The 21,494-nt window shown below is 42.8% G+C and overlaps 1 protein-coding gene across 9 annotated transcripts in view; it reads left to right on the top strand.

Annotated features, from left to right (window-relative positions):
* L3mbtl3 (L3MBTL histone methyl-lysine binding protein 3) overlaps nucleotides 1–21,494 on the top strand; it is a 110,075-nt gene that overhangs the window by 75,999 nt on the left and 12,582 nt on the right. For all 9 annotated transcript variants that reach the window (XM_038339098.1, XM_038339097.1, XM_038339096.1 and 6 more), the window contains 3 exons: nucleotides 811–913; nucleotides 10,048–10,197; nucleotides 21,394–21,473. In XM_038339098.1, coding sequence (XP_038195026.1) covers nucleotides 811–913; nucleotides 10,048–10,197; nucleotides 21,394–21,473 — 333 coding nt within the window. The remainder of the gene's footprint in view (nucleotides 1–810; nucleotides 914–10,047; nucleotides 10,198–21,393; nucleotides 21,474–21,494) is intronic.

Below are 21,494 nucleotides of genomic sequence, written 5' to 3'. Positions count from 1 at the left end.
TATTCTGACCGAGGGTGCATAGCCATATCTGTGTGTATTTCTGACTGAAGAATGTCTAAAGTAACAAAGTTGGAAGCAAGTCTTAGTTAAATAAATTATGGAACTTAGTTTGTATAGATAACATAGCCACGAAGAATATTAATATTGTAAAATGTGAAATTCAACTCCAAAAGTGGAAGAAACTGTTTTAGATACACTTTTGGGTCATACCGTTTGTGAAGCAGAATGAAAATCCTCCACTTGATAGAGCTGGGAATTGACAGGTTGGAGCCATAGCTGGGAGGCCGTTCATTCGCAGTGGTGGATGCAAGAGAACAAGCTGCTAATGTTTGTGACTTCCTGTGCACTCCAGCCCTGGCCATTTAGTTGGCTCAGGTGGGCCCAACATGGTGTTTATATTTCATATTCTCTGATCCAGTGTTTGAAGTTTCCACAATGAATATTCTTAGGCAGTTTTTCTATTTGATAACAGTTCTTTCAAATATCTCTATCAAGTCACATTTAAATATCCCTGTTGTCTGACATCTTCAAATAAGGTTAGATCAAAATGTACCATTTCAGTATAAAAAAATATAAACTTTGTGACAGAAATAACCACAGAGAATATCATTAAAATAGAGATAGTAAAACATTTAAATTTTTACAAGAATTACTTGTTTTTCTATGTGGACCCATAGAAACAATCGTTTCAGAAATGGAGTACTTTTTCTATGCTCTACTCTCATTCTAGACATTTGAATCTATAGCTTTCTGCTCATCTTCTTGTTGTATTTTCTTTTTAACCTTTTCTCTTTATTATTTTTGTTGTAGGCCCTGCAGAATTAATGGAGCCATCAGAAACCGGGGGATGTCCAACTCTAGGCTGCAGGGGGGTCGGTCATTTTAAAAAATCGAGGTACCTAGGAACTCAGAGGTACGTGTTCGCCACTACTTGCATGGGGACTTTTGTGTGCATTGCATAGAGGGTGCCTGTCTGAGAATGTAGAAGATAATTTCCTTCCATAAGAAACAGATGTGAGCTGATTTTATATTCAGAGCCATAGGAAATGTGGTTACCATGGAGACTGTTAAACCGAAGGATATATCTAAAGTTAAGTCTTCCTGAGACAACACTTATTCGCTGTTTAAAATAGATTTACTTTAGTTATTTGGTAGGTTTTTTTGTTTGTTTGTCTTGTTGGTTGGTTGGTTTGTTGTTGTTTTAGCTTGCTAGTTTTACAGATCCTTGGCTTCTAAAATAGTTATTTGGGATTTACCATTAATGAGGGGAGGGCAGGTACTGTTGAATTATTTAGTGGAATATGATGTGGCTGGGTGACTTTACAGTTTGAAAGACCAGATATTGTAGATTAGCAGTGACCATCACAAAACAATATGACCAAATGTAAGGATTTAATGGTCAGAAAAGTGATTTTTTTTTCCCCAATATTTTTTCTTAATGGTAAGTAACTAGAAAAGAAACCAAAAAAATACAATTAAAGCTTGATGTTCAGGTGATTTGGGATCTTCATAGACATTGAAAAATATTACTGAAATAAATTCCTATGATTTAGTGGGACGTCTCAAGGACAGAAGGGTCACCCATTTGAATATGTATTAAAATTGTAATAGTTATCAGTGTACATATGGAAATGTGCTAATTGTATTACTCATTGGGAAAATTATTTCTTATTTATCTGGTTTGAGTCTGGTCCTTTAAAATTTTGAAATTATAGTTCAGTAAGATGGCTCAATGGGTAAGTACCACCAAGCCTGGAAACCCGAGTTCCATCTGGAGTCCATATGGTAAAAGGAGAGAGTCAGCTCCTGAAAGATGTCCCCTAACCTCCACACATGTAACATTAAACACATTCAGAAATGTTGCTACCAATTCTTCTAAGAGTTAATAAGACTTGCAAAATTGGTGTATTGTTTTCACCTGGGTGCAGTGAACGTTCTGTGTCTCTCTGCATCCACATGTGTTGCTTATCTTCCGTTTGTTCCTTCTTGTTTTGACATTCATTGTGTTCCAGAATAAAAAGTGCACAGACAGGCTGATGATTCCGTTTGCAGATACCCATTTTTAAACCCTTAGTGCCACTCGTATGCCTACAAACCAGACAGAGCATTAATTTAAACTCCGCTGAAGACGCTTCAGTCTAGAATATTGGCTGTGCCTCACGAAGGCAGCCGGATCACTTTTCAGCTAATAGGTCAGTCCAAGTGCAAGACACAGCCCACGAGTGTGCAAAACTGCACCCTCAGTTGAGACAGTCTTTTGTTCAGTGGTTTCTTTTGAAGAACAGTTCTTTTTTTCAGTCGGAACGTGTAACCCTTATCAAGCATTCGCCTACTTTGTGTTAGAGAGTGTCCTGTTGCCTAATGGGAATCAGCTGGCTTTCAGAGCCACCCCGTTAGAGGAACTTCTTTACCCACGAGCTGTGGCGTGCCCGGTAATGTGTCTTCTCTAGCCGCTGGTGAGGGGAGCTGAAAGGTCTGGCCTTGACCTTTGCCTTCTCACCGCCCCCACAGCCCTGCTCCTTGACTCGTCCATCCGGCACTCAGCCTCCCCACTCACTCAGCATCATTTTAGGTAGAAGACAGAAAGCCCCAAACTAAAATGAGGGTCTTTGACTCATCTGCATTACCACTGTACAGTCCCGTGATGTTCATTAGACTCAAGGCAATTTCCTCAAATTGAAAGGAAAGAGCTAAGAAATGTTTAAATTGGGTAAATTCTGACGTGTTGTTAGGATACAGTTGGCTACTCCAAGTCTGTATTTAGCGCCGGAACGGAACCACCACACAGCACTGTGCGTACTGAATAACTCTAGAGATGAGAGTTCCACACCACGCGCATAGTCTCACGGGCAGCTCCTTAGGGCCCAGTAGGAAAGTTTGTGACAGCGAAGTGTGTAGTGACAGCCACGCCACGTCCCCTAGCTGCTTGTCTTGACTGCCTTTATCCCGAGGCTCCTCCAGCCCAGCTGCTCCTCCCAGTGTAGTGGTTGCCTTTGGGGAATTCCTTGATGGATTGGCTACGACAGGTGGTGTTGTGCTGCTTACTAGGAGGGGTAAATCATGGGGAGATCCAGAGAGGAACTTATACAGAAATGCGGGAAGGAAACAGAGTAATTGGAACCATGTTCAAGAACTGCTCGTGTTCTTAAAAAAGTGGCACAATATTGTTTATGATGGAAAAGACAAGGCTCAGCCAGAAAACTACAGTGATTTTTCTTGAGCATGCAGGGCATGGCTCTCGGGATCTTTGTCTCGTGCAGAGTTGGTGGGCCGGGTCTCCAGACGGAAGAATAAAACTGTGAGGACTAAGGGCATGGTCCCAGTTCTGCTGTCCGCCCTCCCCGGCCTGTGCACAGGTTTTCTCCACTCCTTGTGTAGTCGGAATAATTTACAGTGCTCCACGCTGTCTTCTTGGCAGGACATTAATCCTTAGCGGGCCCAGCCTGTTTTCCATCTCATCAGTACACGTGTGGATTAGCTTGCTGCTTCATCCATATTCTCTGAAAGGTTCATTTCCCTGGCAATTATTTCTGTCCTTGCTGAGAATGCTGTGCTTAGGAAAACATAATGAGAAAATTCTCTTTGGATTAATTTACTGAGAAACTGAATAAATCAAAACATGCATTCTTTACGTGGATAACAAAGAAAGTTGCTCTTTCAGTAAGGTTAGTCTTAGGAGCGCGTAAGCAAAAGACTGTGCTTGGCTAGCACTTGCTTGTGACTGTCTCTGAAGACTACATGTTGGACCTAAGAAACAAACGTTAGGAGCAGAGTCAGCATTTGGTAACACAGGTTGGGGCTGCAGCCTTTCTTTACTATGAAATACAATTAGTGAAGAGCATTCTCCTCTCCAGAGATAATTCTATAGCCAGCTTGCTTAATTCTGACTCCCCATTCTTTTGTTGTTCAACTCAGAGGTCTGAGAGTGGGAAAAACCCACTTGAGGTTAAGAGAGCTGAAGTTACATCAAAGCAGCTATTCTGCATATATATTGCCTTCAGAAGTACATCTTTGATATATAAAATGTGATCTTTTAGAAATTAAACAAGAGAATGCTTATTTCCTCCTGTCTCTCTCTAGAGAATGTATTTGAAATTCATGGAGTGCTCTGCAAATTAATAACCAAGGGTGCACATCTGAAAACCGGTTTTCCTTTAGCAGCCGTCCATCTAGCCTTCATATGGCTGAGTGCGTGCTTTGGTCAACTAGCCTTGGTGGCTGTGCAGAAGAGGGGCGGGGCCCACGTCTAAGGCGGTAGGAGTGGCTGTGTTCAGTAAAGCACTCGCTATACTCTGAATGGAGTCGCGTCCTCTCAAACAGGCTTTCCGTATCACTGCTTACCTTCGCTGATTTTTCCCCTTCCACGATGGAGGCCAAGTACCTCATTTGTTAGGTAATTATAATGTGCGGGATGTGTTTGACCTCCTCTGTCATAGCCGCTGTTCTAAGGCTATGTGTATGACCACATTTAATCCTCCCAGCAAGTCCGTGAGTCGAGCACCGCTTAAGATGATGAGAAGAAGTTGGAAGAGTTGAGCAAAGGCCCTGGATGGGACACTGATAGAAGCAGTGCTCAATCCATCCCAGAATGGCCTTGATGTCTGCTCCTCCCATCAGGGCCCTGCACAGAGCAGTCACCTGATACAGTCTGTAGTGAATGTTTGTCGGTATCATGTGTGAGAGTAACGATGTGGGCGCTTAAACAGATGCGTTGCTTTGCTGTAGAAACATGAGTAGTTTATAACTAAGAGGGGTTTTTAGATGACAGTGGGCAGCAGAGGACAAGGCCTGCCTTTCATTTACCAACAGCCCCCTGAGAGGCTCCGGGAGCAGATACGTGTCAAGTGGTTAGTGTACAAGAATTTACTAATATTCGTGACATAATAAAGTCATTTTAGGGAAGGATTTGTACTATTACTTCCTGAAAGGACTTTATTTGGATGAATAACTGGAGGGGGTGAAAGAAGAAAGGAGGGAAACAGGGAGGGGAGGGAGGAGGAAAAGGGGGAGAGAGAATGAATGAGCATGGGAGAAAATGAACACCCCTGATGGAATGAATGCAAACCCAGTGTAATGAATCAATCCTTACTAAGATTTAGTTCCTAAAAACAGTACATGAAAAGCTAGACATTTTTAATTGTAAGGTCAGTGAGAATCTGCTCTTTCCAGAGGAGTTAGTAAACCCTGGTGAGTTTTCAAAGTTCATGTGCAGTTTTAAGTCCCTAAATTGGAATTGCACCGCCATTGGGTGGTTCACAACTGCCTGTAACTTCACCGCAGGGGAGCTCATGACTCTGTAGGCATCTGTACTCTTATGTGTGCATGCGTGCACACACACACACACACACACACACACACACACACACACACTAAATCTTTAAAACCTTAGCTTTCCATGAATACAACAGAAGAAAGACTGAGCAGAACACTCAGTGGTTGTGATGGTGAGGCAATTCTTGCATCTCTTTTGTTCCTTCAAACAACAGGCCTAGTAGTGATCTTAAGTCCTTGAAAGCATAGTTAATTATGAGTTTTACTGTAATTCCTACCCCAAGGGGTAGATAATGGGAGACAAGATAGAGGAAAATTCCTGTCTGTAGCTTGGCTTGCCTTGCAAGGCAGTCGGCAAGTGCTGGGATCTTGAAACAGTATTGCCCTTTTCTCCACCAGTGTCTTCATTTGGAACACGGGTGGTGATGGCCTTCGTAGGAGTGCTGTGAGGAAAGAATTACTTCATGTGCAGGACTCGGAGCCCTGCCTAGCACAGAGAAAGCTGCAACACATACAACTGTGCGTGACATAAGGGGTGGGCAGATGCAGCTCTTTGATGAATCCCTCAGATCAATGTCATTGTCTCAGATTTGAAATAAAGAAATGCTTCCATAATATAGGCTAGTATTTACTCATATCGTGTAGCAACTAAACAAGAGCCAGTCAAACACCACCAAGAACCATGTGACACTCTACAAGTCCCCTCTGAAGCCTCTTTTTTTGTATCTGTCACATGAGCACCCTCTTGGAGCTGCTTCCACGGTGGTGAGGATAAATGCCAGGTGAGGAGTTTGTTCGCCTGGGTCAGGCGTGCCCACTTTTGGTGGCATCATCATTTTGAAATGAAAACTCAGCCTCAGGCACTGTGCTGGCTCATCACCGTTCTCGGATGAGGCCGCAGAGCCCTGTGCCAGGTACCCGTGTTCTACCGGGAGCATTTCTCATTCTGCTGTGGCTGTGGCACTTTGCTGTGTCTTGTCACATTCCCCTCAGTCATCACCAGCTGGCATTCCCTCCCCCTCTGTGCAGGTGTAAGAATGGGGGTTCCTCAGGGTTCGAAGGAAGGGAGAGGCTTAGTGTACATCTGTGGCTGGCCATCTCATGGCTCCCTTGGTAGGGCAGATCTCGCTCATTAGGGCAGGTCTTCAGAAGGCAGGCTTGTTTCTCTTTTGATTGAAAGGTTGAAAGAGCTGGGGCAATCTGTTTTCAAAACAAAACAAAACAGGCATTTAGACAGCAAGGCTCCGAAGCAGCATTTTACCTTTCTCTGAACTGTCCCCAAGTTTTCCATTTAGGCAACAACGAAAGCAAAGGGCCGTTTTCATAAAGCTTGAACCCGGTTGTCTGCTCTGTAACTGGTGTTTCGCTGGGGACCTAGGTCATCTAAAATTCCCGCATGACTTCCCTTTGTTTGAAGCTGGTGGTGTGTGCTCTTCAACCCTGATGCCATCCAAAGTAAATACACACACTGTAGGTCACTGCTTGTTGAGCCCGGGGCTGAAGAATGGGTGAGGTCTAACTGTACATGTACCCCGCTGCTGGGTTAGCACTATACTGTCTGTCGAAAGAAGACAAAACACCACGTTTGGATTTTTCTTTTATTGCCTCAATATTGAAATACATAAATTCAATAAAACATGCACTGGAGAGAACAGCGTACATTGGCATCCAAGATGACTGAAGCTGGACCAACTTAACTCCTTGGTCAGAGCAGAGACTCAAGCTCTTGGGAGGAGCTGGTTATATGTAACTTTGGATGGTTTTAGGGAGGTTCATTGAAGATGGTACGTTGTGAGGAAACCCTCAGACATCTGAAGAGGACTTCAGTCGACTCTAGGACCCTGCCTGAGCTGAAGCTCAGCATTAAGGAAAGTGTTGTGCCTTAAGGCAACACAGCCTGTTTGCTTTCTTGGTAGGTACAGGGCAGCTGACATACACGGTGCTGCGGTCTGGAAGTTCTGTCTTGCGGATCCTCCAGAGCGCAGGCTTGCCAGGCTTTGTGCTTGTAGTCTCCATGAACCTGAGGAATGTGTCCGGACCCCAAGGTAGTAGGCAGGCTAAGTGTGGCCTGCGTATGCTGCCCAGCAACCTCATCCTGTGCAGAGATCCTCTAAGGCAGTATGTTGTTCTGGGTCCTGCCTCCTGCCTACACCTGCTTGTCTGCTTTCCAACTAACCTACAAGGTCTCGGTTCACGTTAGGCAGAACTAGTTTTGGTAATTTGTGCCCGTGAACTCTTGATGAGTTTGGGCATTCCAAACAGGATCCCATGCAGTGTCTGAATGGCTGATGCGGTTAGATTTTCCTTGATAGTGTGACTGACTGAAATAGTATGCCTGTTATTAAATGAGGAGACTCATCTTGCTGAGCTATTTCATTGCTGTATGACCTCAGGCAATCAGCATTTTTATTTAAATGTCTAATAATAAACTTTACTTTCCATAATTATTGGTTTACTCCACATTTACTTCCCACTAGTCATTCTTATCTCAGAGAGAAATAAAGAAAAATATTGTGTCTCTTTTGCCTCAAGTTCTTCAAAGCACAAATCAGCAATCCATTCTGGATCCCTGCAGATCACAGACTGTCTCTTGGTCTGCAGGGCATCATGGGCATGAGAAGTCTACAGTCCTCTAACCTTCCTTACATTTCCATCCCACACACCCAAGGTGATCCCTGTCACTTCCTGTATTTTGAGATTCCTAGGGCCTTCAATTTTGAACCCAAAATTAAACTTGAAACTGCTGACTATTGTCTAGTGAGACATCCATGATATTATCGCTCCCTGTATCTCCTGGCTACGGTCTAGTGAGCCGTGCCTGACTCTACCTCTCCCTGCGTCTCCTGCTTTCTGTCATCTCCTCTTCTCTCCCTCCATGTGTTGCATTGCCTTCTCCAGAGTGTGGGAAGCAGACATGAGCAATTCTGTCCTGACCTTTAGGGATTTGTTCTCCTCTAGAGAAGCCCTTCCTCACTGCCCAGCAGAATATCCTCAGGTCCTCGCTAATGCTGTACTCTTTCGCTTTCTTTATAGAAGCTGTTCCCGTGTAAAGTTACAGAATTTCTTTGTGTGATTAGGCGTTGCCCTTCTGCCCTAGATCAGCAGTTCTCAACCTGTGGACCACAGCCCTGTAAGGGAGTCAAATGGCCCTTTCACAGGGGTTGCCTAAGACCATCGGAACACAGATATTTACATTACGGTTCACAACATTACCAAAGTTACAGTTATGAAGTAGCAGTGAAAATAATTTTATGATGTAGGGGTTACCATAACATGAATTGTATTAAAGGGTCACGACATTGGGAAGGTTGAGAACCGCTGCCCTAGACTACTACTCTCTGAGGCCAGAATTTTCACCTCCTCTCTTTTTATTATGTTCCCAATGCCTAGAAAGGTGGTTAATGCAGTAGATACTTAATTGATAAATACTTGTGGATCTCTGAGTTCAAGGCCAGCCTGGTCTACAAGAGCTAGTTCCAGGACAGGCTCTAGAAACTACAGGGAAACCCTGTCTCGAAAAAACCAAAAAAAAAAAAAAATTGATAAATACTTGCTGATAATCAGAAAATTAAAGACTGGAGTTGCTTAACCATTTCAAAGCCTAGTGTTTCATGAGATGTCTTTTCTATAGGGTGTTGGGTAGATGAAGACAATGTGTGTAAGCACAGCACAGCACAGTGCTCAATGTGATCCATAAAGATTTCTGTCAATTGTGTTTTGGTTTTCTTGGTTGTTGTTGGATAGACGTTATATAAATTTATATCAGCATGTGATTAAGTGTTGTTGCTTTTGCTTAAAGTATCAGTGAAGAGCAGTATGTACTTACTAAAGCTTGCCTTTTTGCTCACAAGATATCTGAGATGAATTTTATGTCTCTTCTAGAGTTACCAGGGAGCATTTCAGATTCTTCTCTTCTTTTCCCGGGAGAGTGTCTTGGCTTCTCTTGATAGACACATTGTTTAAAAAGATTCCCTTGAGTTATTGTTAGTATTCTCACTATGATAGAAAGAAAAGAGTATGCAAGACAACAATATACTGTATCTAATGTCCAAATGATTTCCTGACTTAAGAGGGCCTCTCAAAGCAAAGGGGCAAGATGCACAGTCAACTGGAGAGCTTAGTGTATATTGGAAGCCTGGTACCCAGATGTTCTAGAGACTGGAATGCTAAGGCCCAGGCCAGGCATCTGCTAGCTAATGCCAAGTTAGCACTCAGTGACCTCAATTTCCTCTGACTAGGTAACAAGAGTTATCACCATATGGGACCTCACAGTATAACATCTAAGGGCAGATAGGAAAGGTTGGCCTGTGGCTCCCTTTCATACCAGGGATAGAATTAGCTCCAAAGCATTTGTGTGTTCTCTAGGAAATCAGCTGTAACTACAGTCCCAGAGATTGTAGTGTTCCCCGGGGACATTGAAATTTACTAAGTGGTATAAGGGAAATTAAACAGCTATGACTGTCCCAAGTGTGGGTATTTCTTGTTGCTGATTATCCCCAGAGATATGCATAGGCCTTACCTATAAAAAGTACCAGTGGGATCCTCTGGCTGTTGCTCAGCTCAGAGGTTGCAGCAGAATTCTTCTAGTGCTGGTATGTTCACCTGTGGAATAAACTGAAATTATCTGTAAAGATAAGAGTTTATGGCTGTCTGTCTAGTCATACGTTTACACACGTGCGTATGTAACATCCTTGGGTCACTTTTGGCATCTTTTCACTAGCCTACAGTTTTAATTATATAATTATGATCTAATGGGAACGCACTTTTCTCTTCTAGTGGTGCCTACTGCCCCTATTCAGAAATCAACTTGAGTAAAGAGCGCATTTTCCCGGACCGCCTTAGCGGTGAGATGCCTCCATCTAGTCCGTCATTTCCAAGAAGTAGAAGGACAGACATAAATGAAAGCTCGTCATCTCCTGAAACCAGGTAATTGAAGTGATAATGATAATGCCTGCATTGTGCAGGAGCGCGCTCGTTGTCTAGCAAGAGGTTGTCGTCATGCATGCTTGATGTTTTGTGGCGATGTTTTCCTGTGGATGCACATGACTTAGCCAAGTTGGTTTGTACTCCCAGAATCCTATCACTGGGGAGGTAGAGACAGGAGACCCACTATACAGTTTAAGGCCAGCCTGACGTACAAAAACAAAACACAAAAGCCCTTCATCTACCATTAAACAACAGTGGAGATCCATTCTCGGAAACTCCCAATTATCGGCCCTAGCATTTGACCAAGATCCTTAAATCCTTAACTGAATGGGGCTGTGATAGCATGCGCCAAGCCACTGGGAAAGCAAAAGCAGGAGAATTGCTTAGTTCAAGATCAGTATGAGCCAAACAGTGAGATTTCGTTTCAAATAAATAAATAAGTAAAGCGATTCAACCCTGAGCAGAGTGTGACCCAAGGCCGGCAGCTGTTTGTAGAGGAAGTAAGTAGAAGAGGCTCTATTTTCTCCCAGATGTGTTTCCCTCTTTCAAGAAAACTGTGAAGTTTTTATAAAACTCATAGTGTTATGTTTTAAATTGTATATGTATGCATTATAATAATTTCAGTGTGTCTTGTGTGATAATGAGGGAAATGGGCCAGAGTTACTTACGACTAACTCTCAGAGCCACAGTGATCTACTTCCAGCTGGGGTTATTTATTCAGGAGTTAATGGTGGGGGCGGTGTGCATGCCTTGAGGTATAGACAAGGACTTGCTCCTTCTTTGAAGCCCTGAAGCCTGCGTTCGAGCGTTCAGAGTTTTTCATAATTTGACATTTCTATTACTGCGATAAAACATCACAGACCAAGATCAACTTGGGGATAAAGAGTCAAATTTATTTCAGTTTTCATTTCCACTGCACAGTGCATCACTGAGGGAAGTAAGGGCAGGAACTCTAAATAGGGCTGGAATCAGCAGTCAGGAGTTGTTGCAGAGGCCAGCACGGAATAAGGAATGACGCTTCTCGCCTTGCTTTTTCAGAACTACCAGCCCAGGGGTGGCACCTCTCATGGTGAGCTGCCTTTCACCCCTACCCCCACACCAGTTATCAATCAAGAAAATATACCACAGGCTTGCCCATGGGCAAATCTGGTGGGGCATTTTCTCAATTGCCATTCCCTTTTCCCAAATGACTTGCATCATAAAACTACTCAGCAGAGAGTTGTAGACGGTTCAGAACCCTATTTTGCTTTCATTGCGTCTTCTCAATTGTCCTTTTCTGCGTCAGCATTGGCTAATGTCTTGGTTTTAATATGCAAGGCTTGAGAAAGAGATATAATGTAATCTTCATAACTAGTTGTATAGGAGTCCTTATTTCTTCTACTTTCCTTCCAGATGACCAAAAAACAGTAATTCAGTTCCATTTTGAACAATCAAAAATATACCAAGAGTTTGTAAAATAGTAATTATTATGAGGGACTGGGGAGATGGCTCCGGGTGTAAGCATGAAGCTTTGAGCTTAGAGCTCTGACACTCGTGTAAAAGGCAGGCACGGGTACATATCTAACCCCAGTACTAGGAGGGGGTGGCAGGTAGAACCTGTGTGCTCCCTGATCAGCCAGTCTAGCAGACATGGCAAGCTCCCAAGTTCAATGAGAGGCCCTGTCTCAAAATCTAAAATACTAAGGGAACCTGTGTCTACCTCTGGCTTCTAGATTTGCACACATGGGTGAGAGAACCCTGCCCCCAAACACAGGCACACACACTCACACACCAATGCCACCACACACAGACACGGTTTTTTAGAAAAAAGGTTATGAGAATTATAAACATTCTGCTTAATTAAAGCTTAAGTCACTGAAACGTAAGTGTAGTAAATAATCTCACATTTTCATTCAAAGCTTATGCAATCCCTGGCAGGGGAAAAAACTTTTCTAAAAATTATATGCAAAAATATTTTACAAAATAGATTTAGTAACTAACTTATTGGTGCCCTAACAGGGATTATTGAAAGATAGTTCTTGTTCCTTCTAGACATTTTCTCAAATGTTACTTTCTTGGGTAAATAGTCAGTGATGTAAACCTCTTCACAGACCAACGAAGGGCACCAAAACGCTGGGTGTAGAAAGTTGATGAACTAAATATTCCCAGCCTTGCCTCTCCACCCAGCTGTGCTCTCGGCTCTGTGCTCTTTCCTCCATGGAAAGTGATGTAACAGAAGAAAGCGGAGGATGGTGCAGCCTATGTATTGGCTTCTCTGCATGCTGAGCATATGACCTTTGATCCTTCACTTGTCTCTCTGATTCTCATAGTTAAGTGAGGATGATAAAGGTGAAAAGTGTAATTGAAAAGCTCTCCGGGTGATAACCACTAAGCCCTAAGTGTCTGCGTCCTGGCAGTTACTCCCAAATAACCACACAGAAACTTATTAATTATAAATGCTCCGCCAATAGCTTAGTCTTGTCTCCAGCCAGCTCTTACAACTTAAATTAACCCATTTCTGTTAATCTATGGGGCTGGTTTACCTTATCTATAAACTTCCCATGTTGCTTCTTCCATGTCTGGCTCATGATGACTCCTCGGACTCCACCCTTCTTTTTCCCAGCATTCTCTTTGTCCCCAAAATTTTGCTTAGCTATTGGCCAATCAGCTTTTTTTTTTTTTTTTTAACAATGAGAGCAACCCGTTTTCATAGTTTACAGAAAGATTATTCCACAGCACTTATTGAATGGTAGTTATTATGAGCATTTCTGAAAGAGAAATAGGTTCTTTGTTCGTTTGTTTCAGAGGACTGGTTGAGTCTCCCTTATCCAAAATGCTTGGGATCAGGATGTTTCAAATTGGGGATTTTTAAACATGTTATATTTGCCTAAACTTTACAAGTTGAGCATTCCTAATCTGAAATGCTCCAAGAAACACTCAAGAAATTTCTGCTTTGGGCACATTTTAGATTTAGGGATCAGAAATATCCAACCCATATTTCCTTTATTTCCTGAGTATGAGCGTGGCTAGTCAATTTCTGTAGTATTCCTGGATGATGTTCATAATGACCGTGTTCCCATTTCTTCCTGTAATTGCTGCTTACCTCACATGTTTAGCAGATTTCCTGTATATAGGTTTTTAATTTGTCAGACTTGAGCTGCCGATCTGTACTTCTTGATAATTTTCACCCCCAGAGACAAGCTGTGAGATAGATCTGATTGCAAGTGGCTTATTTGTGAGGTGAAGAAAACACCTGTAGGGGACTGGGAGTGAAGCAGGGGGGAGACAATCAGAAACAGCTAGCCTGTCACACCAGTTCCTGCTGCAGGGCAGCGAGGCACAGACCTGCTGGGAATGCTCTGTGAAGTGTGTAAACCACACATTTCAGAGCCTGCCTTGGGGAGGGGCAGGGGAGTGGAACTACTCACACGCCCCTTTTCTTCTGAGGCCTCCAGATGAAGCAAGTGAGCATCAGGCCTGCATGTGCGGAAGAAGCAGCTAGTGGCCTGGGGTGTGCGCAGGTTGTGCACTGATAGGAGCTCTGTGCCATCACTGTACCCATTCACTTGTCCCAGAAGCCAGATAGTCCCCAAGCAAGTGATGTCTTGGTATTGCTTTTGGTTCAGGGGTTAATCTTACAGGCAAGGTCAAATGAATAGTGCCAATCACGTGCCTATCCTTTTTCTACCTTGGCTCTATTTTAAGTGTCACCTACCTGATGTAGGACAATAGACGACTGATACTCTCTAGCAGCGGTGCCCAAACTGTTGCATGTCAGATGTCCTGTAGTGTCCTTAAAGTTTAGGTTTGAGACCTGTACCAACCCAACAGAATCTTCTAGGCTAGGGCCCTGAAGTCTGAACTTTAAAAATTCTTCTGATGCTAAATCCCCTCCTTCTTACAATTTTCAGTGACTTCCTGATGCTGGGCATTGAGACCTTCATCCCTAATGTGGCCCCAATGGAGTCCTGCACTCCCCTAACTCTGCCAGACTCTTTCTTCAGGCAGATGCTTCAGCTGTCTTTCTCTTTGCCGAGAAGCTGAATCTCTGCCCTTTAAAGCCACCATCCCGCCCTCTAAGAAGCTTTTGCTGACCCTCAAGCCTGTGGATCAGGCCGTTATACATTTGAAAAGACTTCCTATGAGTCTTTGTGCTTTTCCTTCTAAGTTCTATCATGGTAGAGACCATGTCTATCTTCCTGTCCCTCGGCATGGAGCATCCTTGATCTCCTGAGGATATAAATGCTTTAAATTAGCCATCCTTTCTCAAAGGAGAAATGCCAGGTATGGGTCTGAGAGACATTCGTTATGTAGTTTTCTCTTTATTTACTTGAAAGCCCCACATTTTCACCTTTGTGAGACTGCCACACCAGATGTTAAAAAAAATCATTACTAAATGATGATGCAGAGTCTCCAAATACCTTCTTGTACTCTTGTAAATTAGGGTGAGACTTTCTTATTGGTTATTTACCTCCCTGGCCTGTGTAGATTAGTAAAGATACTACATGAGCATCAATGTAGATTAGTAAAGATACTACATGAGCATCAATGTTTATTTAGCAAACCAAGGACAGAGGTGAACCTGTCTTCTAGTGACCAGAGAAAAAGATTAAGGGACCGTATTCTAGAACTTTTCTCTACTTGAGACTCAGAATATCCTCGAGTCTTTTTGTTGGGTTCTCAAAGCTTAGACCTGTTTTCTTTTAGACACTGCTCAAATGGCTGTGCACCATCCCTAGGGCATCCAAGATAGAAATGGGGGTATTCATGCAGTCCTTTTCCATCTCCTCCCTCCTCCCTATCTGTCGCAAGCTTAGTGAGCATCTGCTGAGCCAAGTGCTGGCTGTGCAGTGATGTCCACACTTTGGATAGGGCAGTTCATCACTTCCCTCTCATTGCCTCTGGCTCTAAGATGGTAGGTTTTTCTACATCTCCACATGTCTCCAGCTGAGTCAGAGAATATGCGTATGTATTTCTCTGTGTTTTAATAAAACCTGGGTCTGGTTCTTTGATTCACATGGGGTCATCTAGGCGGCTTAGTTAAATTTGGCTTTTGACTCAGTACATCCCAGGAATCCTCCGCTTGACAGTCCCAGGTGACAGGAGCAAGTGATCTCTGCGTTAGCCTATTGCAAATAACTGTAAATGACCCATTGGAAGGGAGCATAAGGTACCCTCTCACACAGTCTTGCTCTCATCAAGTCTGTCTGCATCTGCTTGTCCGTGCATCTAAATTAGACACTATCTCTACTAAAGAGTCACTGAGTGTTTTAAGCCCCACACTGTCTCACCCTGCTTAGATATAACCACAGAAACCCGGTAAAGCATCTTTAAAATGCTTGGCAATTACTTGTATTATTTTGTAAGGCAAAGTGCCCACTGCTAAACTTAATTTAATGAAACAATTCAATCTGTGCAGTTCATTATAGGTTCTCAAAATGCCTTTTCAGTTGCAGGACCAGTGCTACAATTCTGAGAATTACATAGTGCTTGATATAAGAATTGCTGCCATCAATCTGATTGATCTTTTCCACATGAACTCAATTTTGCCAGTCATACCAGAGCCCATCTATATAGTACTAAACAGATGAGGAAATGAGCTAACATAAAGTATGATGGTGCGTTCGTGTGTGTGTGTGTGTGTGTGTGTGTGTGTGTGTGCTCGTGCGCGCTCATGCATGCATTGCAAAATGATCACACCAAGCAGAGTAGAGTTAATTAAAGCCAAACTCATAAATGATTACAAAAGTTAATCAGCAGTCTTGGGGAGCTTGGGTTTTCTGGTCCTGGGGACCTGCTGTGATCTAGAGTTAGCTCTCTAGGCCTGTATTTCCCCAGCTTCCAGAGTCTCCCTCCTCCTGTCAGTAGGCTTCCAGGTACACGTTTGGAGCTGTGCAGGTGTTCAGGGATCAGAGTCTGGCCTGTGTAGCTGCTGTGTGCACCAGGAAGTGGCTCTGTTTGAGTTAAAACACTCACCGCTCTGGCGATAACCGCTGTGACACCAAGGCAACCATCGAAAGTGACAGAAAAAGAGGAGTCTCGTTGTCAGATGCTGTGAAGTTGTCGGAACAATATTGTAACAGATCTTAATTTATCTCTCGACTATCACTAATTCCTACTCCAGAAACTTTTCCATTTGGAACAAAATAGCAGGGGCATCTGTTTTTTTCTATGGCAAGCCAGGGCAGAGGACTCAATCTCCCTGTGAAAGCATACCTTACTAAGTAGAACTTCCATTTCATGGTGGGGAGGGGTATTGACTAATTAATTGCTGGGTGCTTTTTTCTGGAGACTTTTTCTTTGGTATCTTGATAATGCCTGCTTGATACACTTTCTATATTCCTTTTATTATGCTCCTTTGCTGACATATGTCCTATATGTTAAATTATAATTTTATGGGATTATCAGTCCAGATGTTTCACTTTTAGTCATTAGATAAAGAATAAGTCGTGTTTACCTCTTCTCAGTCTTGTTCATGGAACCGTGGTTAATTAAAACACTTGCTAAGCTATGACCAAAGGAATGTAACTTTAAAAATTCCTCGTTTCAGTGTGGACCCATAGGCATGAGAAGCCACTGTTTTAGTCACCTGTTCTGAATCCCTTTGAAAGGACACCCTCCTTGTTCTGAGGCGTGTCAAATTTCTACATTTGTAGAAGATGTGTTGGGGGCAGGTTAAGAACCCAATTCTTGACCTTTGATATTTTATCTATGAATGACTTCAGCCCAGAAATTTTTTTTAAAGCTAGTGAGTCATAAAAAGAGGTAATGTTTTGGCATTCAAAATTGATCCCCACAATTTTTATAGGGTTTACCCCATAGGCATGTTTCCCTCTACATTTCATACCTCCTGCCTCTTCCCATGCTCAATTCAGTGAAGTGGCTAAAATCAACACATCCCTGCAGGGAGGGAAAATAACTTATTGTTGCATATTTTCTTGATGTCATTCTCAGTAGACTGGGGCTGGCTTAAGCATGGCTGGTCATTGAAAAGCCCACACTCTGGGGAAAATGAGCTGTGTGCCTTCAAATGCCACCTGTTTTCCTAGGCACTCGCTCTTCCTGTGTTTGTTTCCCCAATATTTACCACAGGCATAATTCAAGTAAGAGAGTAAGACATATACCATGCGACACATAATTACAGAGAAAGAGATGGCTGACTCACAAGAAATTCTGCTTCACCAGCTAAGCAGCTTCTACTGTCCTAATTAAAGCCACCGAGCAGTTTTTCTCGAGCAAGCTTTTGTTGTGGCTGTATTCGGTTCAAGCGAAAGAAATGTCATAATAAACGGTTGCTTGGAAATCCTAAAATCCCAAGAGGAACTGTGCAGTCGGGACACTCTGGGCTTCTTCACCCCTGGTGCTGGAGACGTTTGTTTGTAGGCTGTGGCTGCTCCGGAACTCACTATGTCAGCCAGGCTGGACTTGAACTCACAGAGATACTCTTGCCTCTGCCTCCCGATTAAAAATGTGTGCCACCACAGTCACCTCGTCCTCTGTCTTGGTTTTAGCCCACAGCTGGTCAAGACCCAGCTTAGAAGCCTAACTGTCGAGCTGTCTGGCTGTGGAAACCATTACTCCAAAGTCTGCTGTAATGCTTGAAGAAAGCAGCTCACTAAACAGGTCACTTATCCCAACATAGAAGGAAACGGTAGCCAAGGGAAAGCTGTCATAGGTCAGGCTCTCACTTGTGTGCCTGGCCCTGCGCTAGGCATTTCTAAATATAAACATATTTATATGTTCAGTCTTCAGATTGTCACATTAGGATTGATCCTCCCTCTCCTGCCAACGATGCAACTGAGACCTTGGGAAGTTAAGTAACCTGCTGCAAATGTCTGTGCAAAGCTAGGGAGTAGTCGAGCTGAAATGTGAATTAGGTCTGCTTCCCGCCAAGGACACCCTTGGGAGCGCAGCTTAGGCTCCCTTGAGATTGCAGGCGCAAGTGAGTGTAATGATCAAGACAGCCGAGTCAAGAAGCTTCCGTGCCGAGTGACACTGGAATATTAAAGTACAGTATAAAATGGCTGTTTTTTTAATCTGTCAAGATCTTATCTTGTATTTGACTACAAAAAATACCGTATTACTCCAGAATTTTCAAGTTGTAGTTTGATCGCATTTGTGTGTCCCTGGACTATCACTGGGAGTGGGCGAGGAGGTTGGGGGGTGGGCATAGCCCTTGGTCCTCCTTCCGTGCCACAGCCTGCTTTACCCAGTCCACAAATCTCGCTCCACTCCTCCCCTCATCTACCCACTCTGCCACAGGGGAGTGCAGAAAGAGCTTTTGGCTAAGGAAGCTGAAAAATCTAAGGATGATTTCATCTCTGTGAGCGGGAAGAGACCTATAGAGTAGCAGCAATTGGAACAGAGAGATTTCCCACGTCTCAGAGGAGAGGAATAATGGTTCCCCAATGAAGAAAACATTTTTTAAATTTTGAATAAAATGTAAGATAATTAAGAACATGTAGGCCAGGTTCTTCATTCTCAGCTTTCTTAAGGAAGGGTAGTTTGAGAATAAGTATGTACATGGAGTACACCCTTTGCCATCCTGGAACAGGGGCGTGTTCTATATTTTGAAGAAACCCAATGTAAACATTAAAGCATATTGGTTCTAATTGTAAATCCTTGGTGTCAGGAAGATCTGGTGTGTACTCGCCCCTGTAAACATGGACTTGATGTCTTTAGGTTTTGGTGTATGGAATACCAGACCTTGTATCAGGGAGTGCTATACAATATCCAACCTGCCAACCACTCAGCTCATTTGGCTTGCAGTATGTTCATAGGAATGCTGACTGACCCCTTCCTCATATCTGAATGGGCTGCTAGGATTTGTTCTAATACACTGCTTGTTCTACGCCACTAAAGGAAATGGCATGTGGAACAAGAAAGAGCCTGTCACATATTGAGTTTGAGGTTTAGATGAGTTGGCTTGAGAATTGAAAAACCGATTATATTTCCAAAAAGACAGCCAAGATAACAGTTTGCTCTTCTTTAGGGTACATTTTGGCATATTTGGGTATAAAGGAACTTTTGGCTCCAAAATGTTATTTTCCTTTTCTACATTTCAAAACATAAACAGTTGATATTGTATTTGTACATAGACTACAAAGGAGTTTTCCTTATGTTTAAGTCTACTTTGGGGGTCTCAAGACAAGATTTCTCTGTGTAGTCCTGGCTGCCCTGAAACTCATTCTGTAGTCCAGGCTGGCCTCAGAGATTCACCTGCCTCTGCCTCCTGAGCGCTGGGATTAAAGGCGTGCGCGTCAACACGATTTGCTTTGAAGAGTAATGACGCTGTGTTAAAGCCACGAAAGGGCACTTTGGTCAGGAGTGACTCCTGCTCCTGAGAACGCACAGACGTAGACACGGTCAGGACTCAACTCCCACTTTCTGTTTCACTTCTTTTTCTTTTCCACTTTTCAAAAAAAAAAAAAAATCAATCAGTTATCTATCTAACTCCCTAAGAAAGGCACGAGAACTTCTTGGGATTTATTCTCTTTGACTCTGAGAAACACTAATTTTAAATTATTTCACAACAGTGTGTGATTTTTTTTTCTGATATGTTATAGCCACCCAAAAGCTGCTTCTTTTTCATTAGTCACAATATTCGTATAAAGAGTTTGTAGACACAAAGAATGTTATTTCTGGCTTAGTGCAAACAAGTCTAGAAATTTATGCGTCAATTTGTAGCTAGTTGATTTTGACATACTGTAGTTAGAAAGTATGGCTTCGTTGGGTCTTTTGTTTTGTGGGTGTTTTATTTTTTTTTTCCTTATTTTTTGTGATACTGGGGATTATGGGGCTTGCATGTGCCAGCCAAGCACCCCAGGGCCAAGTAGTATTCACAGCTCTCTTTGAGTTTTTGTGTGCTGTTTTGATTGTTTTTTGTTCGGGGGGGGGGGGGGGGGGGGGGGGTTGGGTCTCTATAATGTAAATCTCCTGTCTTGGCCTCCTGAGTAGCTAGGATTACCGGCGGCTCGTGTAATCAGAGTTGGCTTATTCTGTCCTGTTTCTATGGAGAAAACACGATTTTTCTGTCAACACCTCGGGTAATGTCGCTTACCAGCCCTCAGTTCTCACATGTGGAGTAAGAACCTCTGACTGTTGAATTGGCTCTGTACTGGATTGTACAAGTTCAGGGTGCTCTGGAAGGACGTGGGCTCCACAAAGTTCTCATTCGGAGTTCTCTGGGTCTCCTGGGGGAAATATTTGTATTGCATGATAGCTGGTTTCTCCTTATCAAACAGGTGCTCATCTCAGCAGTTACAAGATGTCTTTGTAAAAACTAAGCCAGAAGCTCAGGTTTGCCTGAAGGTTAATGTGTACTCTTGGAAATAATGTTTCTGGCATGTAGTGAACATTCATTGCATGCTGATTCTGATAGTTTCATTTAGAGAGTACATGCCTTCGGGATGAAAAGAATTCCTTTTGTGTTCGATTAGTATGTTTGATTGTCTTTTCATTGTTCTTGAGCCTTAACAGGATAGCCTGGGTCAGAGTATTCTAAACATTGAAGAGTAGGCTCTAGTATGACCTTCAGTAAATTAAAAAAAATTAAGTTTGATAAATTTCTATTTTTAAAAATGTGTTACTTTAATTAAAATAAAAAACACTTTTTGTCCTTACCCTCCGGATCAGAGCTGTACATTAGAGTTTTAATAAGTTGTTTCCATTTTGGAGCATCCAAGGCCTGTTTATTTCAGAATTTATCCACGCCTGCTCAAAAAAACAGGTGAATTCACTTCGGGGGGAAATGACCTGGTCAAGGCAGGAAAAGTTTTGCAGAGATGGGGTACATGCCAGTGGCCGAGTCTCAGCTTTCACCCCATCCTCTGAACTGAGAATATCGAGTGATTTGATCGCATGCTGGAGACTTTAGAAAAGTTTTGGTTCTTTGAGTCATACCTAAGAGTATAAGTGTTATTACTCCATTCCAAGCTGTCAGAATTTTCAATAACCATATCCTCCAGGGTAATTCATCTTCATAGCATTCTCACCATTAAAAATCTTTCTGCATAGCAGCCACCAAGTGATTATGAAGAAAGTGAGCACTTATGGCTGTCACTGGCGTTAGCTGCTTTATGGTGGAATTTCATTCTTTAACATTTAATGGTACATCCATCCGTCATTAAGTTACAAAAAAAACAGTTGCTACGATACAGTTCTGAAATGCTTTAAAATTCTTTTGTCATAAAATACTGAGACAGCTGTTTTTCTCAGGGAACACCGTGCTAATGACGTCAAAGAAGATTCTGCACAGAAACCAGAAAATGAAGCGAGAACGTCAGCCGAAGCCAAAGGTAGCCATGGCGTTATCATGT

This window comes from Arvicola amphibius, chromosome 8 (genome assembly GCF_903992535.2).
Source record: "Arvicola amphibius chromosome 8, mArvAmp1.2, whole genome shotgun sequence".
NCBI lineage: Eukaryota > Metazoa > Chordata > Mammalia > Rodentia > Cricetidae > Arvicola > Arvicola amphibius.
Note: the sequence above shows the minus strand (reverse complement) of the source record. Positions and strands in the feature narration are given on the sequence as shown.